At 42.4% G+C, this 27,903-nt stretch overlaps 1 protein-coding gene across 1 annotated transcript in view; it reads left to right on the forward strand.

The window, feature by feature from the left end:
- The window catches only part of C2H18orf63 (chromosome 2 C18orf63 homolog), a 37,699-nt gene extending 14,331 nt beyond the window's left edge, over window positions 1–23,368 (forward strand). The window contains exons 5-13 of the mRNA XM_073329629.1: window positions 4,431–4,472; window positions 6,055–6,131; window positions 10,097–10,206; window positions 10,288–10,411; window positions 10,529–10,614; window positions 12,031–12,214; window positions 14,127–15,251; window positions 23,123–23,239; window positions 23,306–23,368. Coding sequence (XP_073185730.1) covers window positions 4,431–4,472; window positions 6,055–6,131; window positions 10,097–10,206; window positions 10,288–10,411; window positions 10,529–10,614; window positions 12,031–12,214; window positions 14,127–15,251; window positions 23,123–23,239; window positions 23,306–23,368 — 1,928 coding nt within the window. The remainder of the gene's footprint in view (window positions 1–4,430; window positions 4,473–6,054; window positions 6,132–10,096; window positions 10,207–10,287; window positions 10,412–10,528; window positions 10,615–12,030; window positions 12,215–14,126; window positions 15,252–23,122; window positions 23,240–23,305) is intronic.
- Window positions 23,369–27,903: the final 4,535 nt, after the last annotated feature.

Raw genomic sequence — 27,903 nt, forward strand, 5'->3', positions numbered from 1 at the left:
AACCACCCTCTCCTCCCCGCTTTGATCATTGCTTGCAGAGGCAATAGTCATTGTTTCAAATTCATGCATTCTTTATTAATTCGTCTCATAAATAGGGGGATAACTGCCAAGGTAGCCTGGGAGGGGTGGGGAAGGAGGGAAGCACCAGGTGGGGTGAGGGAGGTGGAAAGGACAAGGCCACACTGCACTTGAAAACTTATTGAATGCCAGCCTTCTGTAGCTTGGGCAAGCCTCTGGGGTGGAGTGGTTGGGTGCCTGGAGCCCCACCTCCCCACGTTCTTGGGCATCTGGGTGAGGAGGCTATGGAACTTGGGGAGGAGGGCTATGGAACAGGGGCTGCAGGGGCTGTGCTCCTGCTGCCTTTCCTGCAGCTCAATCATACGCCAGAGCATCCTCCAGTAGCCTCAGCATTGCATCCTGCTTCCTCTCATCACACTCCCGCCACCTCTCCTCTTGCTCCTGTCACCTCTCCTCTCGCGTGTCCCTCCTGTCCTCCCGTTCATTTTGTGCTTTCCTAGACTGTGACATTGCTTGCCTTCATGCATTTTGCTGAGCTCTTTCAGTGCGGGAGGACTGCTTGAGCTCAGAACAATTCATCACGAGCGGTTTTTTTTTTTCACCTTCTTATCTACGGTAGCTGCTGGGACGGAGATGATAGGGGGAGCGTTGAAACATTTGCAGCTGCAGGAGGGGAAAAAAGGGAGAGTAGTATTTTAAAAAGATGCATTTTAGAGAACAATGGGTAGACTCTTTCACGGTGAACCAAGCTCTTAACATTACATAGTACATGTGCTTTCGGTACAAGGTCGCATTTTGCCTCTTATATCGAGGGCCTGCGAGTTTGGTGTGAGAGATCACACACGCAGGGCCAGGCAACAGAATTCGGCTTGCAGGCAGACATGGGGAGCCACAGTCTTTTGGCTTCTTTAACCTTCATAACATGTGGGAATGGTTTCAAACAGCAACGCCCTCATTTCCCATACCAAGCACCCGTTGGGTTGGCCATTTAAAAGGAGGGGCTGCGGTTTTTGGGTTCACGTGCAGCAGAAACCCAACTAAACTACCCCCACAAACCCAATTCTCTGGGATGATCGTTTCATCTCTTCCCCACACGTGGCTAACAGCGGGATGATTTCTTGTCAGCCACAAGCAAACAGCCCAGCAGGAACGGCCATCTCTGAATGTCCCCTTAATAAAATTCCCCTATTTCAACCCCACCTCCCGCATTCTTGGGGATCTGGGTGAGGAGGCTATGGAACTTGGGGAGGAGGGTGGTTGGTTACACAGGGGCTGCAGTGGTGCCTTTCCTGCACCTCAATCATATGCTGGAGCATATCCGTTTGATCCTCCAGTAGCCTCAGCATTGCATCCTGCCTCCTCTCATCATGCTGATGCCACTTTCCTCTTGATCCCGCCACCTGTCCTCTCACGCTTCCCTCCTGTCCTCGCATTCATTTTGTGCTTTTCTGGACTCTGCCATTGTCTGCTTCCACACATTCTGCAGGGCTCTTTCAGTTTGGGTAGACTGCATGAGCTCAGAGAACATTACAACATGAGAGTGGGGTTTTTTTTCACCTTCTTATCTGCGCTAGCCTCTGGGATGGAGATGCTAGTGGCAGCTTTGAAACATTTGCAGCTGTGGGAGGAAAAAAAAGGGAGAGTAAAACTGAAAAAGACACATTGGCCATTTAAAAGGAGGGGCTGATGTTTCCGGGTTCATGTGCAGCAGAAACCCAACTAAACCACCCCCACACACCCAATTCTCTGGGATGATTGCTCTACCCCTCCCCGCACTGCGTGGCTAATAGCAGGGATGATTTCTTTTCAGCCACAGGCAAACAGCCCAGCAGGAACACCCATCTCTGAATGTCCCCTTAATAAAATTCCCCTATTTCAACCAGGTGACCATGAATGATATCACTCTCCTGAGGATAACACAGAGAGATAAAGAACGGATGATGCTTGAATGCCAGCAAATGTCAGGACCACACGCTGCCATGCTTTGTTTTGCAATGACAACTGGCCTGCGTGGTAAAGTGTCCTACCATGGAGGACGCAATAATGCTGCCCTCCCCAGAAACCTTTTGCAAAGGCTTTCGGAGTACCTGCAGAACAGCTTCATTGAGATGTCCCTGGAGGATTTCCACTCCATCCCCAGGCACGTTAACAGACTTTTCCAGTAGCTGTACTGACCAAGAATGCATCCCAAATCTTCAGGGCAAATTAATCATTTAAACAAGCTTGCTTTTAACCTGTGTATTATATTTACAAAGGTACACTCATCAGAGGTTCCTTCTCCGCCTTCAAGGTCCGGGAACCCGTCTTGGGAGGGTTGGGAGGGTATTGGCTCCAGGGTGATAAACAGTTCCTGGCTGTCAGGGAGAACAGTTTCTCCGCTTGCCTGGTGTGCGCTATCTTCAACCTCCCCCTCTTCATCATCTTCCTTGTCCCCAAAATCCTCATCCCTGTTGTGTGAGACTCCCTTGCAGGAGTCCACGAACAGGTGTGGGGTAGTTGTAGGGGCACCTCCTAGAATTGCGTGCAGCTCATCATAGAAGCTGCATGTCTGGGGCTCTGACCCTGAGCGGGGGTTTGCCTCTTGGGTTTTTTGGTAGGCTTGCCTGAGCTCCTTAAGTTTCACACAGCACTGCTGCAGATCTCTGTGATAGCCTCAGTCATTCATGCCCTTGGAGATTTTTTTCAAATATTTTGGCGTTTCGTCTTTTGGAACGGAGTTCTGATAACACGGATTCGTCTCCCCAGACAGCAATCAGATCCAGTACCTGCCATTCGGTCCATGCTGGAGCTCTTTTGCGATTCTGGGACTCCATGGTCACCTCTGCTGATGAGATCTGCACAGTCACCTGTGCTGATCAGCTTGCCACGCTGGCCACACAGGAAATGAAATTCAAAAGTTTGTGGGGCTTTTCCTGTCTACCTGGCCAGTGCATCCAAGTTGAGAGTGCTGTCCAGAGCAGTCACAATGGAGCACTGTGGGATAGCTCCCGGAGGCCAATACCATCGGATTGCATCCACACAAATCCAAATTTAACCCAGCAATGTTGATTTCAGCGCTAATCCCCTCATCGGGGAGGAGTACGGAAATCAATTTTAAGTGCCCATTAAGTCGACAAAAATGGCTTCGTTGTGTGGCCAGGTGCAGGGTTAAATCAATCTAACGCTATTAAATTCGACCTAAACTCGTAGTGTAGACCAGGGCTAAGACTAAAACTTGTGAAACACACATGGTAGCTCTGGGGTTGCCTCTAAGCTATCAGCTGGTTTGGGTGGATGGAAGAACACAAAGCAATGTTTCTATCCAGCTCTCCTTTTGAGCCTGAGAAATTTGTCTCAGACATTTAAGAAGAACAAGAAGATGTGAGGAATGTGTCTTTTTAGGCTGCAACTTTAGTAACTTAATTCATCTGGGAATTATCAGCAATAACTCATTCAGTGCAGGTTATCATTCCTTTCTCACTCATTTCCACCTATTTGGGGAGGGCTGCCATCAGCCCCCACCCCTCCAACCTTGATTGCAGCCATTGCTGGGACCCCACCACCTTTTCCCTCATGTGAGAGTTAAGAGGCTGGGAAAAGGGAGTTGTCTCCTTACTGTAACAGACATTAGGAGCCCCAACCCTGTTCCCCAACTTCTTTAGGAGATGCCTTCCCCTAAGTCCACTTCCAACTTCAGTTAATCAGAGAACCAGACTCCCTATGGAATAATTACTTCTTGGCTGACCCAATCAGGTCCTGAAGGTGTGTGGAAGGTGAAAAATCCCACACTATTCCAGCAAATCTGATAAGGGAAAAATTCCTTCCCAGTCCTGAATAAAGCAACTAGAACAGTGTCCACAACAGACCACAAAAACCCACTTCTACACTTGTCCAATGGGTGGGGCCCACTGATCCATGAGAGAGGGTTCTGTCTGGCAGGACAGAGCATATATACCTTTTCCCTGCTCTGCAGGAGGCCTGTGGCTTACCTTACCCCCTCTGGCCAGCCCTAGCTTAGGTAAAATGCCTCCCTCCCCCTCGCCACCTCAGTTTGAAGGAGGGGAGCAACCGTAAAGGAGCCACACCCTTTTCTTCCCACTTGTCCAGACAAAGTGCCCTGTTACCTAATGAAAAACAATTCTGTATACGGATTCCTTACTGAGAGATAAACATCATGTATATAGTTGTTGTGTTTTCATGCATATGTCTGTGTTGATTTACATGCCACTTCTAATTCAATGAAAAATTCACTGATACAATTTTTTTCCTTTCTGTGTGAGGAGCAAACTACACAGGAACCCTGCCACACAAAATAAATTATGCACTTTGTCCATATCTGCTACATAAAATACTTCTGAGATAAAAGTCTTAAAGTATACTAGGCTTTTGCATATATTTTATAAAAATAATACGTACTTATTTTATTTATTAAGGAAGCAATTTTTTGTCTCATATGGGAAGGCAAAATGCTGTTGGTAAGTACAATATTGTGTTAATATTGTAAGTGTATTAGAAATTAGTAAGACTGTATTAAAGCTTCCATGGTCTTAGTATATCAACCCAATATCATTTCATTTTCTAATCTACAAATAAATTCAATCATATGATACCTGCTGGCAGATTCTTCTTTAAATTATATGGACGCTTTTCAAATTAATTGCACCTCTGTAAGAGAGAGAGGAGTATTTTTATACTATTAATCTTAACCTATGACCATAGATTGAAATAAATGGTTGAAAGAACCTGGTTATAAGAGTTAATTTTAGGCAGATGTAGTTCAGACTGCACACTTGGTATGGCAGTTTGATGAACATAGGTAAAGTAAAATGAGTAACTATGATTAACTGGCTTAAGTTTATAGTTCTCAAAACATCAGGCCACAGTGGGATTGTTCCTTAGTATGTTATGAATAAATATATAGAAAGATATTTTATTTCTATATCTCAAATATAAATTTTAAGAATTCAATTTTAAAACATTGGCACCTAAATTTGCACCTGGAAAATATTTTCAGGAGCAGGTAATTGCCAGTGCAAATTGGTATTTGTGCATTCAAGTGACTATTTAGACCAGGGGTGGGCAAACTTTTCGGCCCGAGGGCCACATTGGGGTTGCAAAATGGTATGGAGGGCCGGGTAGGGAAGGCTGTGCCTATGCAAACAGCCTGGCTCTCGCCTCCTCCCAATTCCCACCCCCTGACTGCCCCCCTCAGAACTCCCGACCCATCCAACCTCTCTGCTACTTGTTCCCTGACCGCCCCCTCCTGAGACCTCCCCCCACCCCGGGACCCAACTCCCTATCCAACCCTTCCTGCTCCCTGTACCCTGACTGCCCTGCCCCCTTTCCACATCCCCGCCCCCTGACAGGCCCCCTGGGACCCCTGACCCATCCAACCCCCCCTCCCACTCCTTGTCCCAACTGACCCCACCCCCTATGCAACTGCTCCCTGTCTCCTGACCACCACCACCCCCAAACCTCCGCCCCATCCAACTGCCCCCTTTCCCCTGACTGCCCCCCAGGACCTCCTGCCCCTTATCCAACCCTCTCTGCCCTCTTACCAGGCCGCTCAGAGCGGCAGGACAAGCTTATTGGAAAGCTTGGGAGGTGGATGAGCGCAAGCCACGCTGCCCACGCAGCGGTGTGGCTGCAGGGAAGGGGGGACAGTGGGGGAGGGGCCAGGGGCTAGCCTCCCCAGCCGGGAGCTCAGGGGCCGGGCAGGACGGTTCCACGGGCCATAGTGTGCCCACCTCTGATTTCGACATACAACCGTGAGCTTTGTGCAATTATGGATGTTCACATACATTTTACAAGTGAAATTTAGTCACTGATATTAAGAATTAGCCAGAAAATACTTATTTTGATTTTTAAAAATTGAAATATAATTCTTTATACATGAAGAGGAATTCTTCTTACCTTTTGGTACTGCTACACCAAGCATAATGGTTGGAGGGTTTTTTGTTTTTGCTTTTTTAAATAAGCCTCTTGGCTTTACCTTTTCACTTAAGAGACAATTTTATATAGTTATACAGAGTGGTTTTGGTTTTGATTTTATTTCAGTTATGGACCTCAATGTATCAGAGACCCAACTTTGCATCAGTGTAGAGGCTTGCACAATTCGTCTACCGCCACCCCAGGTACAGAACAGTTCTAATTTCTATGGCTAATTTTGTTCATCCTACTTGCACTTTTTTATTGGCTGTATTTTATCTGGGCTGCTTTATTTGAAAAGAACATGGGGAAGCAAGATGTTTACTCCCAATTGCCATTGGACATGCACTATGTTAGTTGCTTAGCCTCATCTTGTACTAAATATATATACCATATATTATTGGATAGGGTTGTACTCATGGGAGTCTGACAGTCATTCCAATCAGAATGTCAGAGCTGTGAGATTTCCCTATAGTTACTGTTTGAAGAGAATTCCAGAGAAAATAATAAGAGCATGGGAAAAGGGAAGCACATGCTGGTAGCACTATTTCCCCAAGAAGAAAAGGAGAACTTGTGGCACCTTAGAGACTAACCAATTTATTTGAGCATAAGCTTTCGTGAGCTACAGCTCACGTCATCGGATGCATACTGTGGAAAATACAGAAGATGTTTGTTTTTATACACACAAATCATGAAAAAATTTTCTTTATTTTAATTCTTTATTTTCATTAAACAATCTTCTGTATTTTCCACAGTATGCATCCGATGAAGTGAGCTGTAGCTCACGAAAGCTTATGCTCAAATAAATTGGTTAGTCTCTAAGGTGCCACAAGTACTCCTTTTCTTTATACTATAATATTCTCCAGCATTACCCAGGAGATAATCCTTCCTTCCCTTTCATCCTATAATAGCTTAGAGCAGGGGTGGGCAAACGTTCTTGTTAAACCCTGGATTTGTGCTGGAAATGGCCCACCTTGATTATCATACACAATGTAAGGAGAGTGGTCACTTTGGATAAGCTATTACCAGCAGGAGAGTGAGTTTTGGGGTGGGGGGGGGTGAGAAAACCTGGATTTGTGCTGGAAATGGCCCAACTTGATTATCATACACATTGTAAGGAGAGTGATCACTTTTGATAAGCTATTACCAGCAGGAGAGTGGAGTGGGAGGAGGTATTTTTTCATGCTTTGTGTGTATATAATAAGATCTTCTAAACTTTCCACAGCATGCATCCGATGAAGTGAGCTGTAGCTCACGAAAGCTTATGCTCAAATAAATTGGTTAGTCTCTAAGGTGCCACAAGTACTCCTTTTCTTTATACCATAATATTCTCCAGCATTACCCAGGAGATAATCCTTCCTTCCCTTTCATCCTATAATAGCTTAGAGCAGGGGTGGGCAAACTTTTTGGCCTGAGGGCGACATCTGGGTGGGGAAATTTCTTGCAGGGTTGGGGTGCGGAGGCAGAGTGCGCGGTGTGGGAGGGGGTGCGGTGTGCACGAAGGGGCTCAGGGCAAGGGTTTGGGGCAGAGGAGGGGTGTGGGATGTATGAGGGGGATCATTGAAGGAGTTTGGGGTGCAGGAGGGGTGTGGGATGCATCAGGGGGCTCAGGGCAGGGAGTTAGGGTGCAGGAGGGGTTCAGGCTCCGGCCCGGTACTGCTTACCTAGAGCGCTCCAGGGTGGCAGCGGCACACACCGGGGCCAGGGCAGGCTCCCTGCCTGCCTGCCCCGGCCCTGCACTGCACCACTCCGGGAAGCGGCTGGCACCACATCCCTGCATGGCCGCTGGGGGTGCGAGGGGGTGCGCAGTGGGCTCCATGTGTTTCCCTCGCCTGTGGGTACCTCCCCAAAGCTCCCATTGGCTGCGGTAACCTGTTCCTGGCCAATGGGAGCTTTAGGGGAGGTACCCACAGGCAAGAGCAGAGTGCAGAGCTCTCTGCAGCCCCACCCCCAGGGGCTGCAGGGACGTGGTGTGGCCACTTCCCGGTGCCACGCCACGGGGGTGGCAATCCCGCGGGTCGGATCCAAAGCCCTGGGGGATCGTAGTTTGCCCACCCCTGGTTTAGAATAACATCTTATGTTCAAAACCATCTATCAACTTTTAGCCATCAGAGCTATCAAAGAAGTCCTATCTGCACAGCGCTTCTCTGAAACCTGTTCCGTTTTCTTTGTGATACCCCCAAAAAGGTTGGGAGCAGTTTGGGTCATGCTGGATGTGAGCGTAGTTAGCAAATATATCAGGAAACCATACTTCAGTATTAAGAAATTAGCATCCGTTCTGATAGCCGCCATGTCACCTTAACTGGTCTGGTACAATGAGTACTAAATTTCTGATTACTTCTTTGCTTACAAAAGCAAGCATTTTCAATCCATTTCTATCCTTTAGAATATCTTTTGGCTCTCAGGAGAAAGAAATTCCACCGTTTCCGCTAGCTAGATAACATACTAATCAAAGACAACTTCAAGGTATCAGCCTTGAAAACGACATAGGCAGTGTCATAAAAATAAAGGGAAGGGTAAACCCCTTTGAAATCCCTCCTGGCCAGGGGAAAGCTCCTCTCACCTGTAAAGGGTTAAGAAGCTAAAGGTAACCTCGCTGGCACCTGACCAAAATGACCAATGAGGAGACAAGATACTTTCAAAAGCTGGGAGGAGGGAGAGAAACAAAGGGTCTGTGTCTGTCTGTAGTCGTCTTGGCCAGGGACAGAACAGGAATGGAGTCTTAGAACTTTTAGTAAGTAATCTAGCTAGGTATGTGTTAGATTATGATTTCTTTAAATGGCTGAGAAAAGAATTGTGCTGAATAGAATAACTATTTCTGTCTGTGTATCTTTTTTGTAACTTAAGGTTTTGCCTAGAGGGGTTCTCTATGTTTTTGAATCTAATTACCCTGTAAGATATCTACCATCCTGATTTTACAGGGGGGATTTCTTTATTTCTATTTACTTCTATTTTTTATTAAAAGTCTTCTTGTAAAACACTGAATGCTTTTTCATTGTTCTCAGATCCAAGGGTTTGGGTCTGTGGTCACCTATGCAAATTGGTGAGGCTTTTTATCCAACATTTCCCAGGAAAGGGGGGGTGCAAGTGTTGGGAGGATTGTTCATTGTTCTTAAGATCCAAGGGTCTGGGTCTGTAGTCACCTAGGCAAATTGGTGAGGCTTTTTACCAAACCTTGTCCAGGAGGTGGGGTGCAAGGTTTTGGGAAGTATTTTGGGGGGAAGGACGCGTCCAAACAACTCTTCCCCAGTAACCAGTATTAGTTTGGTGGTGGTAGCGGCCAGTCCAAGGATAACGGGGGTAATATTTTGTACCTTGGGGAAGTTTTGACCTAAGCTGGTAAAGATAAGCTTAGGAGGTTTTTCATGCAGGTCCCCACATCTGTACCCTAGAGTTCAGAGTGGGGGAGGAACCGTGACAGGCAGTTATGATGGAAATTAACGTGATGTTTCATTATCAGTAATCAATATTGTGGTCCATAATTTGCTAGAGTCTGAAGATAGACACAACAACTGAAAGGGCTTTTCTGTCACTGCGTGGATGCAAACCATGACAAACAACAGTCTCAGAAAAGAATGTTTCTCCAGGTCTAAGAGTGTCTATGACTTTAGCTCCAGCATGTCTTCTCTCAGAATATCTGGGCATCTCTCTTGATTTTTAGAAGAGGCAAAGGCATAGCTTCTTGGTAGTCTTGCTGAGATCTTTTGCTACCCTGGTTATTATGCTGCAATACTGTCACTAGGTTGTCCAACATTAGAATATGTTGGTTTCTGAGTAGAAAGTTAAAAGTTAAAAGAAACTTAAAAGTACTGCAGGGATAGTAAGGATGTTCTTAATCTGAGGACATTTATTTTGTGCTTCAAGTCCTTCTGGATCCAGTATCCTTACATGTTAAAGTACCTCCAATATGATCCATCAGCCTTTAAGTCTTTTACGTCTTTAGCCAGTTCCTGAAAGTATAGGTTTTTAACGTTTGAAACAGACTCTGCCATGTGACAATGTGAATAAAATTCTAAAATTAGCAGTTTGCAATGGCTGATAAATGAATATTCATGTATAAGTTTTGGTAGTACATTTGAATGCATGTTAGATGTTTTGCATGTTCCTTTTTCATTTTGTATAAATGAAGCAATATTTGAAAATAACAAAACACTTTTTTTTCTATTTAAAGCTGGAAGACTTTGACATTTCAGCAAACATCTTAGAAATATTTGACAACAATAAAAATACAGTCATTCAGAGACACTCCATTTTAAGTAATTGGTGCTATGTCTTGCCAAGGTAAAATTCTATTTAATTCCAACAAAAACAAACAGTTTACCAAATATCTGTGTTTCCAGCTATGCTGTGGGTTATATCTAGCATTCTCTTTGCTTTACCCCTGTACAGCATGAAAATGGGTCAGATCATAAGTATTAGCCATGTAATTCCATCAGAGTCTCCTTTTCATTCATACAAAGACTTTCAGATGCACTGGAAGAATCTGGTAGGAAAGAACATGATTACATATGATTTTTTTCCCTTTTGTCTCTTTTTTGAATTTTTTTGTGTTAATCACATTGTTTATAATAACATTCCATCTATATGTGTATTTTATTTTTAGTATGGGTATATCCTTCCAGAGGATCATGGAGAGACAAAAGTATATTGCAGTGTTTACTTCAAACTGATAGGGGAACGGCTCTTTACGTATCCTTTATACATATTTTATTTTGTGTTGGAACGTCTTCTCCTCTACTATGCTAGCCAAGATCCAAACTCTAATTCAAATTGAGCACCAAATTCACTGCAGTTGTAATTCCATTTAAGTGAATGAGGCTATGTCATCAGAAAATATGGTCCAAAATATTTAATTCAGTTCTTCTGTAGTATTAATGAATGATGTCAAATCTGGTCTTCTCTATTTTGCTGGAAATGTTTCTTAAAGGACCCTGAGATATGAATTGGGAACTCTTGTAGGGGCTGGGATGCCAAATCTTTGAGAGAATAATTTTTCTTCAGCCTGTTTGTTCAGTCATATGCGTTAAATAGGCTTTAACAACAAAAACAAAAAAAAGCCAACCAAATAAAAATTTAAGTTTTAGGAAATCTTAATCTGAATAAAATTACTTCACCACACAGGCCCTGATCCTGTTAACATTTACTCTCATGCTTAGAGTTCAGGACATTTTAAGTGTTTTCACAATTGAAACCTAAGTCTGGTTTCACTTCCATAATATCTGTGAAGTTACCTGTTCCTCACAATCATCAAGAGTCTTCCAGGAAAAACAGTCTAGGTGACCTATGACTTTATAATCTTAAAAACAAGCAGAAAAACCCCCTTTTTATAAAAATAAATCTTTTCAGGCCTCCTTGTTATGGAAACAAGAAATGGCACTAACAGAATGTTTTTCTTTGCAGGTCACCCTTTACTAGGGGCATTATCAATTAGTTTAGGCCTCATTTTTCCTTTGCTTTGCAATTTGTGCAATCCACTGAGGAATATGCTCCATATTCTAGCTTTATTTTTTTAAATCCACCCCTGCATCATTGAAATACTGAAAAAATAATAGCATTGCTAATACTTGTTTCAGACATTTTATGTTGCTGCTGAAATAACTGCCAATAGAGGGTGTTCATATTAATTAGGAAACTCTGATTTCAGAACCATGCTCACAAAGAAAGAATTCAGACTAAAAACCAAAATTCATATTGAGTTGTGCTTTGGAATGAGAAAATAATTAAAATATCCAGAGAAGGAAATGAAGAAAATCAGGAGGATGTTACAAATAAAGCACTAGTTTCTATCACTTTTACTTCTGTTGAATAATACCTTATTTTGCAGGATATTCCATTGATTTCAATGTGTCGGCTCAAGCAATAAAGTACTTCTCAATGGGAATGAAAATGGCTTAATTTAGCCTAATAAGAGTAAAACTTTCAAATCTCTAAAACCATTAAAACTACTAAAATGTTGGTCCCTTTAAAAATAGTAAAGCTGCTTTTTTTAAAATTCTTTTGAAGAAATGTTAGTGTGCATTTAAGCTTTTACTCAAGAAAAGGATAAACAGTTTCATTATACAAAATGCTAAAAGCCATCTTACATAGCCCTTAACACTTATTCAGGTACCCTTTAAGTTGCATAAGAAGCCAACCAGTCCAATATTTTACTAGAGTAGATTTAGAAGGCGTGTTAAACTCTTTTCTTTCTGACCTAAAGTCTAAACTTCCTCATCTATGTGGATTTCCAGTAAAAATGACAAGTAAAGCATTGTATGCCACAAAGGAACTAATGAAATATCCCATGCATGTAAGAAGTTTTATGTTTATATTAATATGTATATTATTGGGCACAGTGGTGTTCATGATAATACGTGCTCTTTCCCATGTGAATTTTCAGAACGCTGCAAGAGTATAAAAGTATTTCTCACCATGAATAACTGTTAATACTTGTGTTTTTCTAGTTAAATGGGTAGCCTCACATATTACTGTTCATATCATAACTGTATAAGAAGATATGGAAGTGATATGTTGCCAAATTACCAGTTCTGTTGGAATCTAAGGTTTCCTTTTCCTGAATTTTTTATCTTAACTCTGCCACCATAAATATCACAACAATATTTTTTTCCTTGTTTTGAAAAAGAAAATTAGAGAAAATAAGTAGTCTAGACTTATTATTGCAAGCATTTAAATGGTTTGAGTCAGGCTGAAGTTCACACTTCAGAGGTGAAGAGGATGGGAAGGAGCAAAATTTACAACTCTTTTAGAATAATGGGCTATATGAAATACTATTTTCAGCCTTTTCTGAGCAGTAGCACACGTGCTGATTATCTTGTCAGTGAAAGAAGGAAAAACTTAATTTTTTTAAAAACAAAGAGTAGAATTTGAAGAATGCAGTAGAAATTGCAGAGTTTCGAAAATGTTAAGAACTGGTGTCTGAGTGAGGCTCCTGTTTCTCTCTTTCCAGTAGCTGCAGCCCCTAATGGAGAAAGTTAGGATGACTCCTCCTTATTTCCCACAGTTTTCACAGGCATCCAGGCATTTCTTTGTTATGAAAAGTCTAGATGTCTGTGTAAGTAACTAGAGACAAGGAGGACAGTCAGCCAGCTAGCTCTGTGTGGGCCACTAGAAATTGCTTTGCATTCCACAGTTTTAGAAGTACTACTCTAAAATGACGACTAAGGATTAGGTCTTCCCTGTCTGAGAAATGTGGCAATCCAAAAAGTGCCTCATCAACCAATTGTAGCTCATAAGCAGAGAATGGGGAAACTGGATCCAGTGCGTTTTGTCCCTCATCCCTCAAAACTGCAGAAATCTCTAAATACAAAAACCACACAATCAGAGTTCTGTGAGGTTTCGGGTGGTTTTTCAGCCTGGTGTGAGACAGAGGACATAGCCGTAGTATTACCGTCTGTGATAACTGTGCAATTAAGGAGAATGTCCTAATGGAAAATAATTGTAATCAGAGCAAAACTAATTTTGAACAATAGCAGCTACTCCTCATTTAAAGAGGGGGTTGATTGAACATATCTGCTGATTAGGGAGTCAAAAGCATCTAGGTTTCCTGTGGCACAATAGGAGCTCTGAGGAGCAACATAGAGAAGTTTGCTCTGCATGCAGATGCCATAATATCCTGAAGGGTGGAATTGGATCTCTCCCTATGGGCTCTAGACCCTTTTCCTCAAAGAGGATATTGTAGCAGAAACTCAGTGTGGCAAATCACACAGAATTTTCAAAGTAGTTTTTCCCTTTCAGTGGATGTTTTCCATGAGAGGGAATAAAATGATCCGATATAACAGATATGAAAGGGGCACATTACTGAAATGGTTTCTCCACTTGTATTTGTAACAGAAAAATTCCCCTGGTGTCTTTTATTGTTGCTATGTGATGTTAAAAGGTTGCTGGGTTCCATTTCAGTGGTGGGTGAAGTAATCACTGTATATAGCTTGTGGCATGCTTTTTTATTCTTGCTTGAAAGGATATATATTGTGCAACATATTTGCCATTTTGACAATCAGATATTTGCATACATATTACTTTTCATTTATCAAGCTGAAAAAAATCTTTCCTTAAATGTCTTAATAGCAAGCATACAATGTTCTTAATTCTAGGTTGTTTTAAAAAAAATAGAATTATAAAATAACCAACACAAAAATGTGTACAGTGTATGTTGTATACAGGCTAAGTTATTGTAGCACTGTAAACTAACTCTCTTCATTCAGTTGAATCAGTTTGGCAACAGCTGTGTGTTTCAGGGAGTAAATGCCAAGCCTGCAAATCTGACCAGCAAACCGATATGGAAGGTATCTCTGACTCAGGCACCTCCAAGACGAGAGACTTTGCAGCAGAGGTCTTCACAATGCAGTTCAGGAATGAGCCACGAGATGGAGCTTTTGATCAATCAGCCGAAACAATGTACTCTCTCAAATCTCATTCCATGTCCAGAGAATGCTGTTGCTGAGGCCATGAAGAAAACAGTGCATAGTAGACAGCAGCAGCAGACTCCAGGAGCATCAGGGGTACCAGTTCACTCAACTGAATCCTTAAGAATGTCTGAGAATTCATTTGTGGATTCTCAAAAGAACAATGCCACTAGAATTATACCTATTTTCAAAGGAAAGTTGTTGCAAATGGATGTAAAGGCCACAAGAGCCAATGAAGGAAAGAAAAAAGTGAGTGTTTTACGGCATTCTCCAAAAGTAGTTAGAGATGTCACTGTGTCTAAATTGACTGTATGCAACCTCAGTGTAAATCAGGTATACAAACCTGTCCAAACTGTGTCATTCAAAAATCCTACTAATGGCACTGATGCTCAGAGAATGACTGGGAAAGCAAGTGTAAAAAATGCTGGACCTATATGTGACCAGAAAAAAGAAACTGGTAAGCAGCTGACAAATTCGGCTTTTTCTAATAGCCCATCTTCAGGTAGGAATTCAAGTAAAGGCAAACCTGAAAAGCTAAATTCTTCTTCATTATCTGCTAGTGACAAATCAGTGCTTCAGACATCAAATGCTAATCTAGGTTTGAAAAAACCTGCACTACTCAGTTCTACTACAAAAAAGGGGGGAAAGTTATCAAATCAAAACACCACAAAAATACTTGGGGAAAGTCACAGTTCAAAGAAGGTACAGATACAGATTTCTGAGTCAGACAAAGAAATTGCAAACACCAGCGTATCACAGCATCAAACAAAAAGCCCAACTGAAGGAGCCGGGTTAAATATTCTCAGATTGGTTTTAAACAGTACAGTGCACAGAGCCAAAAGAGAACATCAACAATCATTAATACCACCAAAGGAGTATATCACCAAGACAACCAATCACCATTCACAAGTCAACTGTGAGCAGGTACAGTAAATAATTGGTTTCACCTATACTAGTTCTCACCAATTCTGTGTGTGTGTGTGTGTGTGTGTGCGTGCATACGTGCACTCGCTGAGGTAATTAGACTATTCATTGCATTTGATGCTGTATCTTAGTTCTTCCAGATAGTATGTTTCTAATATTTGCGGTAATTTGTATTAAAGTCTTTAACCATTGCCTCCTGTTACAGTAAAAGACTGATTTGTTTTATCATCTGAGCTGTATGCCCTTGTAATTGTGACTTTCTGAAAGGAAGGGTAATTCCTTTAAATTTCGTTCCAGATTTTTATTTAATGGGACTAACAAAATTTATAAACAATAATATGCTTCCATTTTCTGTGTGTCAGTCTGTCTTCACACAAAGTTGTATACCACAACCAGCTATTGGATGATATATCAGACCAGCTCAAGTATGTGATCGTATCACCTAGTAGCTGTAGACTACAAAATATGTAAGCCCAATGCTTTTACACAAGCTTGAAACTTTAGCAGGTTCAGTTGTTACAACACATTCATTGAAAACCTTTGCATGTATAATAGCTATTTAGATTACAAGTTAGTAGAAATTAGGGCTGTCCATTAATCGCAGTTAACTCATGAGATTAACTCAAAAAAATTAATCACGATCAATTGCAGTGTTAATCACACTGTTATACAATACCAATTGAAATGTATTAAATATTTTTGGATGCCTTTCTACATTTTCTAAGATATTGATTTCAATTGCAACACAGAATACAAATTGTACAGTGCTCACTTTATATTATTATTTTGATTACAAATATTTGCACTGTAAAAATGATAAACAAAAGAAATAGTATTTTTCAATTCACCTCTTACAAGTACTGTAGTGCAATCTCTTTATCGTGAAAATGTAGTTTACACATGTAGATTTTTTTGATACATAACTGCATTCAAAAACAGAACAATGTAATACTTCAGAGCCTACAAGTCCATTCAGTCCTACTTCTTGTTCAGCCAATCGCTAAGACAAACAAGTTTGTTTACATTTACAGGAGATAATACTGCCCTCTTCTTATTTACAATGTCACCTGAAAGTGAAAACAGGCATTTGCATGGCACTTTTGCAGCTGGCATTGCAAGGTATTTACATGCCAGATATGCTAAACATTCGTATACCTCTTCATCCTTCTGCCACTATTCCAGAAGAAATGCTTCTTCGCTGACTACGCTGGTTTAAAAAAAAATGCATTAATTATATTTATGACACAATTCTCCTTAAAGGAGTTCGTTTCCTGCTGTTTTACCTGCATTCTGCCATATATTTCATGTTATAGCAGTCTCAGATGATGACCCAGCACATGTTGTCCATTTTAAGAACACTTTCTCTGCAGATTTGACAAAAAGCAAAGAAGGTACCAATGTGAAATTTCTTAAAGATAGCTATAGCACTCGACCCAAGGTTTAAGAATCTGAAGTGCCTTCCAAAATCTGAGTGCGACGAAGTGTGGAACATGCTTTCAGAAGTCTTAAAAGCGCAACACTCTGACCTGGAAACTACAGAACCCGAACCACCAAAAAGGAAAATCAACCTTCTGCTGGTGACATCTGACTCATGATAAAAATGAACATGCATCGGTCCACATGGCTTTGGATCATTATCTAGCGGAACCTGTCATCAGCGTGGACACATGTAGAATGGTGGTTTAAGCATGAAGGGACATATGAATCTTTAGCATATCTGGCATGTAAATATCTCGCGATGCCAGCCATAACAGTGCCATATGAACGCCTGTTCTCACTTTCAAATGACATTGTAAACAAGAAGTGGACAGCATTATCTCCTGCAAATGTAAACCAACTTGTTTGTCTGAGCTATTGGCTGTACAAGAAGTAAGACTGAGTGGACTTTCTAGGCTCTAAAGATCTACATTGTTTTATTTTTGAATGCAGTTATTTTTTTGTAGATTATACTACATTTGTAAGTTCAACTTTCATGATGAATACAATACTGTACTTGCATTAGGTGAATTTAAAAATACTCTTTTGTTTTTTACAGTGCAAATATTCATATGTATTTTAGATTACAAAGTGAGCAGTGTAAACTTTGTATTCTGTGTTGTAATTGAAATCAAAATATTTGAAAATGTAGAAAACATCCAAAATGTTTAAATAAATGTTTTTTATTATCGTTTAACAGTGCAATTAATCACGATTAATTTTTTTAATCGCTTGACAGCCCTAGTAAAAATGCAAGTTGTTAACAGCATTTGAACTTTGTGCTGAATGGCACACTAAAAATAATTTAAATAGAGTATAATACTTCCTCTTGAGTTTTAATAAAACAAGAAGTGGTAAACTGAGTTCAGTGCAATAACAGTGATGAATTTAGCACCAAGTTTTTTAAGACGTTCAAGAACGTAAGCTGTGCTTTGAATCTCCTAATTTTGCTTTTAATTTGTATCTACAAAGGCTTTTAACTTTAAGAAAATTATCCATACATTCTGTTACACTGTCTTTACAAGATATAGAACCTTTTATTGCTGCTATTTAAGAATGCTCTTCACCATAAGAGAATAAAAAGATGTTTTATCCTAAAAACTCCCTGGAGTAGGACACAGGGTGGTATTTTCCTTCCTATGATTTTCTTAATCTATAAATATGAATTTGGTAGACGGTAATTCTTTCTCAGCCTGACTTTATTATTGTTGGGGTTGGTTGGTTTGTTATGTGGGGACAGGGGGGATGATGAAGGGGGTTGGGCAGAGAAGGGCTCTTGCATATGTCCTGTGAGCACAGTCCTTAATTTATGTCTTCTGTCTTTTAAAAACAAAAGTCTCTAGGCCCTGGTCTACAATAGGACTTTAGGTCGAATTTAGCAGCATTAAATCAATGTAAACCTGCACCCGTCCACACGATGAAGCCCTTTATTTCGACTTAAAGGGCTCTTAAAATCGATTTCCTTACTCCACCCCTGACAAGTGGATTAGCGCTTAAATCGGTCTTGCCGGCTCGAATTTGGGGTACTGTGGACACAATTCAAGGGTATTGGCCTCCGGGAGCTATCCCAGAGTGCTCCATTGTGACCGCTCTGGACAGCACTCTCAACTCAGATGCACTGGCCAGGTAGACAGGAAAAGAACCACGAACTTTTGAATCTCATTTCCTGTTTGGCCAGCGTGGTAAGCTGCAGGTGACCATGCAGAGCTCATCAGCAGAGGTGACCATGATGGAGTCCCAGAATCGCAAAAGAGCTCCAGCATGGACCGAACGGGAGGTACGGGATCTGATCGCTGTTTGGGGAGAGGAATCCGTGCTATCAGAACTCCGTTCCAGTTTTCGAAATGCCAAAACCTTTGTCAAAATCTCCCAGGGCATGAAGGACAGAGGCCATAACAGGGACCCGAAGCAGTGCCGCGTGAAACTGAAGGAGCTGAGGCAAGCCTACCAGAAAACCAGAGAGGCGAACGGCCGCTCCGGTCAGAGCCCCAAACATGCCACTTCTATGATGAGCTGCATGCCATTTTAGGGGGTTCAGCCACCACTACCCCAGCCGTGTTGTTTGACTCCTTCAATGGAGATGGAGGCAATACGGAAGCAGGTTTTGGGGACGAAGAAGATGATGATGAGGTTGTAGATAGCTCACAGCAAGCAAGCGGAGAAACCGGTTTTCCCGACAGACAGGAACTGTTTCTCACCCTGGACCTGGAGCCAGTACCCCCCGAACCCACCCAAGGCTGCCTCCTGGACCCAGCAGGCGGAGAAGGGACCTCTGGTGAGTGTACCTTTTAAAATACTATACATGGTTTAAAAGCAAGCATGTGAAAGGATTACTTTGCCCTGGCATTCGCGGTTCTCCTAGATGTACTCCCAAAGCCTTTGCAAAAGGTTTCTGGGGAGGGCAGCCTTATTGCGTCCTTCATGGTAGGACACTTTACCACTCCAGGCCAGTAACACGTACTCGGGAATCATTGTAGAACAAAGCATTGCAATGTATGTTTGCTGGCATTCAAACAACATCCGTTCTTTATCTCTCTGTGTTATCTCAGGAGAGTGAGATATAATTCATGGTCATCTGGTTGAAATAGAGTGCTTTTCTTCAGGGGACACTCAGAGGAGCCCATTCCTGCTGGGCTGTTTGCCTGTGGCTAAACAGAAATGTTCCCCACTGTTAGCCACAGGGAGGGGGGAAGGTTGAGGGGGTAGCCACGCGGTGAGGGGAGGCAAAATGCGACCTTGTAACGAAAGCACATGTGCTATGTATGTAATGTTAACAGCAAGGTTTACCCTGAAAGAGTGTAGCCACTGTTTTATAAAATGTGTCTTTTTAAATACCGCTGTCCCTTTTTTTTTCTCCACCAGCTGCATGTGTTTCAATGATCACAGGATCTTCTCCTTCCCAGAGGCTAGTGAAGCTTAGAAAGGAAAAAAAAACGCACTCGCAATGAAATGTTCTCCGAGCTCATGCTGTCCTCCCACACTGACAGAGCACAGACGAATGCGTGGAGGCAAATAATGTCAGAGTGCAGGAAAGCACAAAATGACCGGGAGGAGAGGTGGCGGGCTGAAGAGAGTAAGTGGCGGGCTGAAGAGAGAGCTGAAGCTCAAATGTGGCGGCAGCGTGATGAGAGGAGGCAGGATTCAATGCTGAGGCTGCTGGAGGACCAAACCAGTATGCTCCAGTGTATGGCTGAGCTGCAGCAAAGGCAGCTGGAGCACAGCCCGCCACTACTGCCCCTGTGTAACCAACCGTCCTCCTCCCCAAGTTCCATAGCCTCCACACCCAGACGCCCAAGAACATGGTGGGGGGGCCTCTGGCCCACCAGCCACTCCACCACAGAGGATTGCCCAAAAAAAAGAAGGCTGTCATTCAATAAATTTTAAATTTGTAAATTTTAAAGTGCTGTGCTTAAAGTGCTGTGTGGCATTTTCCTTCCCTCCTCCACCACCCCTCCTGGGCTACCTTGGTAGTCATCCCCCTATTTGTGTGATGAATGAATAAAGAATGCATGAATGTGAAGCAACAATGACTTTATTGCCTCTGCAAGCGGTGATTGAAGGGAGGAGGGGCGGGTGATTAGCTTACAGGGAAGTAGAGTGAACCAAGGAGAAACAAACAGAACTTTCACACCGTAGCCTGGCCAGTCATGAAAGCAGCCAGCAGCCAGGCGATTTGCCTCAACCTCCCACCCCGCCATAAACGTCTCCCTCTTACTCTCACAGATATTGTGGAGCACACAGCAAGCAGTAATAACAGTGGGAATATTGGTTTCGCTGAGGTCTAAGCGAGTCAGTAAACTGTGCCAGCGCGCCTTTAAACGTCCAAATGCACATTCTACCACCATTCTGCACTTGCTCAGCCTGTAGTTGAACAGCTCCTGACTACTGTCCAGGCTGCCTGTGTACGGCTCCATGGCATTAAGGGGTAGGCTGGGTCCCCAAGGATACATATAGGCATTTCAACATCCCCAACAGTTATTTTCTGGCCTGGAAAGTAAATCCCTTCCTGCAGCCATTTAAACAGACCAGAGTTCCTGAAGATGTGAGCGTCATGTACCTTTACCGGCCATCCCACGTTGATGTTGGTGAAACGTCCCTTGTGATCCACCAGAGCTTGCAGCACTATCGAAAAGTACCCCTTGCGGTTTATGGACTCGGGGGCTTCGTGCTCCAGTGCCAAGATAGGGATATGGGTTCCGTCTATGGCCCCACCACAGTTAGGGAATCCCATTGCAGCAAAGCCATACACCTGCACATTTCCCAGGGTCACTACCCTTGATATCAGCAGATCTTTGATTGCGTGGGCTACTTGCATCACAGCAGCCCCCACAGTAGATTTGCCCACTCCAAATTGATTCCCAACTGACCGGTAGCTGTCTGGCCTTGCAAGCTTCCACAGGGCTATCGCCACTCGCTTCTCAACTGTGAGGGCTGCTCTCATCTTGGTATTCATGCGCCTCAGGGCAGGGGAAAGCAAGTCACAAAGTTCCATGAAAGTGCCCTTACGCATGCGAAAGTTTCGCAGCCACTGGGAATGGTCCCAGACCTGCAACACTGTGCGGTCCCACCAGTCTGTGCTTGTTTCCCGAGCCCAGAATCGGCGTTCCACAGCATGAACCTGCCCCATTAGCACCATGATGCATGCATTGGCAGGGCCCATGCTTTCAGAGAAATCTGTGTCCATGTCCTGATCACTCATGTGACCGTGCTGACGTCGCCTCCTCGCCCGGTATCGCTTTGCCAGGTTCCGGTGCTGCATATACTGCTGGATAATGCGTGTGGTGTTTAATGTGCTCGTAATTGCCAAAGTGAGTTGAGCGGCCTCCATGCTTGCCTTGGTATGGCGTCCGCACAGAAAAAAGGCGCGGAATGATTGTCTGCCGTTGCTCTGACGGAGGGAGGGGCGACTGACGACACGACTTACAGGGTTGGCTTCAGGGACCTAAAATCAAAAAAGGGGGTGTCTTTACATCAAGGACTATTTCAGGCAGGACTTCACGGAGGGTTCCAATAAGAAATGGTGCACCTAAGTTATTGTTCTTATTGGAACAAGGAGGTTAGCCTGGCCTCTGATTGATACATGGCTAGATTTACCTCGCTGCAGCTTCTCTGTGAGTGACTGCAGTGTGACCTAGAAGAATGAGTCCCCTAGACGGGGGAGGGGGGGAAGCAAACGAATACAGAACAAATCTGATCTATTTCTTGTTTTGATCCACTCCATCTATCTTTTACATCTTTGGCTGGCAGCAGACGGTGCAGAAGGACTGCATGCCATCCACATCTCATGGCTGCTCGGCAGAAGATGGTACAGTACGACTGCTAGCCATCCTCATCTCTTGCCTGCCCGGCAGAAGATGGTACAGTACGACTGCTAGCAATCCGTATTGCCTGCCTGCTCACCATAAGACGGTTCAATAGGACTGACTGCAGGACTAAAGAGAATGACCTGGTCAAGTCACTCCAAATTTAGTCCCTGCGCCCATGTCTGTCCAGGCGCTCCCAGCCGACGTGGCCAGGAGCACCTCGGACATGACGATGACGGCTACCAGTCGTACTGTACCGTCTGCTGCCACAAGACAAGGGGTTGCTGCTACTGTGTAGCAATGCCGTACTGCGTCTGCCAGCATCCAGGAAACATAGGGTGACGGTTACCTGAGCGGGCTCCATGCTTGCCGTGGTATGGCGTCTGCACAGGTAACTCAGGAAAAAAGGCGCGAAACGATTGTCTGCCCTTGCTTTCACAGAGGGAGGGAGGGAACGGGGGCCTGACGATATGTACCCAGAACCACCCGCAACAATGTTTTAGCCTCATCAGGCATTGGGATCTCAACCCAGAATTCCAATGGGCAGCGGAGACTGCGGGAACTGTTGGATAGCTATCCACAGTGCAATGCTCCGGAAGTCGACTCTAGCCTCGGTACTGTGGAAGCACTTCGCCGAGTTAATGCACTTAATGCACTTAGAGCATTTTCTGTGGGGGGACACACACTCGAATATATAAAACCGATTTCTAAAAAACCGACTTCTATAAATTCGACCTTATTCCGTAGTGTAGACATACCCTAGAAATATGAAGCACTGGGCTATTAATGCCTCACAGACACAGGTTAGCTGCTAGAGTGAGAATGTACATCAGTAAGAAAGGGTACATATTGATAGTGGTCTATTCTTTGGACAGTGAGTGATAATTTATCTGTATAATTCACATTGGTGAATTATATTAGTATTGTATAATTATATTATATTAGTATTGTTAGAAGTTACAGGTCAGGGTGGATTGTAATGGTGAGATTCAGTGGCCAAAAAAAAAGTCAATCAGAAGTCCTGTCATGATAACCATTACAATAGTACTGGAGTTTTAGATAATAAGGGTATATCAACTTTTATATTTTAAGATGTTGACAGTGAATGATCCCTTGCATTGTGAAGCAGTGGCCTCAAAACAGATTTACTCAAAGATGGAGACCCATTTGAAAACAACTTCAAAGAAAAGTTGTGGCAAAAGAAGGCAGGTAAAAAACTCACTAACATCCAGACACTAAGTGATGAAAAAGACAATATGTACTTTTTGATTTTAGAATATTGACCAGTTAAAGCAAAACCGGGAATACAAGAAATCCCTTATGGCCTGGAAAAAGTAAAACTTCTATTTCATTCCTGTCTTTTCAGAATTTTTTGGCCAACTTTTAAAATTTTGAAAACATACTCCTTCAGAAATTAAATATGTAGTAACACTAAGAAGGTTAATAATATTTAATGTAAATATTTTATTTTAGGGTATATGAAAATAACTTTTCCGATTCCACATTAAAAAATCTTGTTAGGAAAGACGCTCACAGTATCATACAACTTAATTCTGGGATTTATTAATCCACTTTATAATGGTCTTATAAATTAGATTCTTCTGACTGCATGAAAGCTTTTCCTATTTGCTGAAGTGTATGCCATCAATTTAGAACATACTTTTCTGCATATGTATTTTACTCTGCTTAATCATAATTTAAAAAAACTATTGCAGAAAATGTGGACTTTGTCTATTTTAAAAACCAGTACATGTAATTACAGTGGAGATTGATTTATTGATTAATTTTTTGGTTCCATACAGTCATTTCTGTTTGTGGATAATTCAGGTGTGTTACCGATTACCACCATCTCCTTGATCCAAAGTATTGAGACATTTAAATTGAGGTGCATAGGTATCAGCTTCATTGATCATGTTAGCACTGCATAAGTATCCACACAGCACTAACTAGGTATATAGTACATGCTTTATTACATTAGATCACTGGTATATTTTGTCCAATATTCCATCTTCAACGGTGACTAGTAGCTAATTTTCGAGTGGAAGGTGCAAGAATTCCTGAAATGGCCAATCGGGACAGTTTTTTCTTCCTGCCCCAAGCTGTTAGTAGGTGGCTTATGCCCTGCAATACAAAATTTGATCCTTTATTATTAGTATAATTTATTTTAATGTAACTACGGATGCTCTCATTAGTTACATAAATGTCTCATCATTTTAATCCTATTAAACTCTTGGATTCAGTAATATCCTGTGGCAATAAATTCTATAGGCTAGGTATGATTTGTGTAAAACATAAAGTATTTCCCTTTACTGGTTTTAATTTACTGTCTTTCAGTTTCAGTTTTAATCCACTTACTCTTGTAGTATCAGAAAGAATCAATAGGAGCACGCAAATAACTGCTAGATACCATTCATAATTTTATGTACCTTATATCCCCTTTTATTTGTCTCCTCTCTGAATAAAACAGTCCTAATCTTTTCTCTCTTCTAATGGAAGTCTTTCCATAACTTTTAACCATATTCCTGCCTATCTCTGAACCTCTATTTCTACTACATCTTTTTTTAATATCTGATAACCCAAAGGGAAAAAGTGTTAAATGTGAGGGAGTACTATCCATTTATATTGTGGTAAATATTTTCAGTAGTATTTTCCATTCCCTTCTTTTTATGTTTTAACTGGTAGTTTGCATTATGAGTACTTGCAGACTGGTGGGCAGTTTCACCAGCCAGGGAACAGAAATAAGGTCCAAACCTCAATCCTTTTAGGACTCTTTTATAATTAACACAAAAAATAAATGGACTTAAAAGCACTGGACAATAATTCCCCAAATGCTTTCCCCCACTTTAGATAGCCAGGAGAAAAGGTGCACCCTTCTTCTTAGCTCCCCTTTGACTCAGCTTTTCCCCCCAGCCACCTTTCATACTCCACTGGTTGCAGCCCCGTTAACCCTGTAGAGGTTGCAATGCCTTTACCTTTTCACACCACCATGGCACATAAATAATCGTGTCTTTTTCTTGAGCATTTATAGTTATTTCAGAACCTAGAAATGTGCATGAGTAGTTCAAATTATTCCTTTTAATTTACATTTGTCAACAGTAAATGTCATCTTCCATCTTGCTGCTCATTCACTTAGTTTTGTTGGGTCCCTGTGGAGTTCATCATAGTGTTCTCAGGTCTTGACTATTCTAAATAATTTTGCGACATCTGCACATATTACCCCCGTATAATTTTTCATTTTTTCCAGATAATTAGTAAGTATATTAACCACTGGTCCGACTGTGTGTTACCCAGGGTTTTCAGAACCCCCAACACTGGTAATGTAACTATTTCACTCCAGACAGCATCAGTAGAAACACAGTGATTCTGTCTGATCAAGGATTAAATGCAAGTAAGCGTGCTCTTATCTAAGCAGTTTATGAGATTTAAGCACTCACAGACATAAGCAATAAGTTTAGAACATCTCAGATATTTACCTATATTCTGAGATGTTATTGAATAATCAATGACAAGTCAGTGCTGGGCAAACGCCTCCCTGCTGGGAGTAAACATGTCAGGAAAAATGTCTCTCTCAGGATAGCTCCAGAGGACTGCTCCCAAGTACACTCTATTATCTAAACAAGTGGCTCTTAACCTGGGGTGCACGCACCCCCTGTGTGGTGCGAGATGCCCTTTCTGGGGGTGCAAGACATGCCAGATTTTTTTAGAAGGTAAATCATTGAAAACACAAATTAAGCACAGGCACGTAAGTACAACTACTTTGTTTAATCAAACCTATGTATTTATTACATTATACATTTTTAGCAACTACTGTAATATACAAACAAAAAATATATCTAGGTTTAAAGAACTGACCTACTTCAATGATTTTTGATAAGAGGTGCAAGAACATATTTTGAGAACCAAAGGGATGCAGGCTGCAGTAAAGGTTAAGAACCACTGATCTAAACTTTTTGTAACTAACTTCTACAAAACAGAGGTCATAATGACCCTTACTAGATCATCACTTTTCCTAACTTTCAATAAACTTTTAATAGCTGAGGCATCTAGACTCCAGGTTGTCCGTCCATATATCTTCTTTCATTCTTGGTTATTTACTTTTCCTTCCTCCCTCCCATTCTGAGTAGCAAAACTGCCAGCAGTTATGACCTTGCTTCTGAAAGCCTGTCTCCAAATTAACCCTTAACTATGTGGTGTTCTATTTCATTAATTCATAGTGGCTGAGTGCACTTAATATGCCCTCAATCCAGGCCAACATGTGTATCCCTGGGAAATCACTTTTAATCTAAGCACCCATCCTCTGAAAATTAGGCCTCTTTAAGGTATCTGAAATTGGGCACTCAAAAGTCACTAGTTGCTCTTGGAATGCTTGGCCATTACTTTTGATCCAACATTTAAAAGGATATTTTCAGCAGTTTGGGTTTTAATTTAATCTTCTGTTACATACTATACATTATCCCCACTTTTTGAACATTGCTTAATTGATCTATGAAATGTATGCTTATTTTCTATTTCCTGTACTGTTCAATCAAAATTTCTTATTTGCAGAAATGACATTTGTTAGTTTAGCTGTTGGCTTAGTGTTACTCAGCACTGAGTGCATTCATTTAACTTGCTTTATTACTTGTTAACAGGAAGAAGGAGGAGGTTATTCAAAGTCAAAGAAATCCAAAACATGTAACCCTGCTATCTAGAATGTGGATGTAGAGGAGCATGGAAAGAAAAATCAGGTATTTCTGTGTTACAAACTTGAAAGATTCTTCTCTTTAATAAAAATAATACTCTGTCATCTCCGATTCTTAAGGATCACAATTACTCTATAAACTGTCTGTACAGAGATTGCCTTACACCAGGGGTGGGCAGACTTTTTGGCCTGAGGGCCACATCGGGGAATAGAAATTGTATGGCGGCCCATGAATGCTCACAAAATTGGGGTTGGAGTGTGGGAGGGAGTGAGGGCTCTGGTTCGGGGTGTGGGCTCTGTGGGGTGGGGCTGCAGATGAGAGGCTTGGGGTGCAGGAGGGTGCTCCGTGCTGGGATTGAGGGGTTTAAAGAGCAGGAGGGGGATCAGGGTTGGGGCAGAGGGAGAGGCTCAGGGATGCAGGCTCCAAGCAGCGCTTACATCAAGCGGCTCCCGGAAGTAGTGGCATGTCCCTTCTCCGGCTCCTACGTGTTAAGTGGCCCCTGACCCTGCTAGCGCCAGTGCAGGGCCATGTGGCTGCTTCCGTGAGTTGCGTGGTGCTGACTCTGCGCCCTGGAACAGGGTCATGCTGCGGCTTCTGGGAGCCACGTGGTGTGGCCCCTGACCTGGTGCCCCCGGCTGAAGCGCCGGAGCGGGGCAAGCCCCAGACCCTGCTCCCCAGCAGGAGCTTGCGGCATGGCTTAAAATGGCTTGCGGGTCAGATCCAGCTCGCGGGCCGTAGTTTGCCCATTCCTGCCTTACACAATAAGAAGCTGGATGCTAGGATAAAATACTAACATACAACAAAGCCAGAGTTCTTGGTTTCTTTGAACACTTGCAGATAAGTAGTCTTTTCATTTTGCTTGTCTGGCCTTTCCTGGCAAACAAGCTCTATACTGAATTATAAAAGATTCCTACCCTTAGATGTGCTCAGACTTGGCTTAAACTCACATATGATTGGATAATTTTTCTTTTCTTTCTTTCTTTTTTTTTTCCTTCAAACCAAATGAAACCTAGTTTCTGTGCATTGCTGAGTGCAATTTTTAACCTAAGTTATTGTTAAAATCACAGGACCATATCCAGCTGAAGTATAGTGCATCATTTCCTGTAAGGGTGAGCATGGTGGCTGGGCACTTGGGCAGCAATAAGTCCTAATAAAAGGATAAACTGACCAGCCATGCAAAACATTAAAGAT

The sequence above is a fragment of the Lepidochelys kempii genome, chromosome 2 (assembly GCF_965140265.1).
Source record: "Lepidochelys kempii isolate rLepKem1 chromosome 2, rLepKem1.hap2, whole genome shotgun sequence".
NCBI classification, from domain to species: Eukaryota; Metazoa; Chordata; order Testudines; family Cheloniidae; genus Lepidochelys; species Lepidochelys kempii.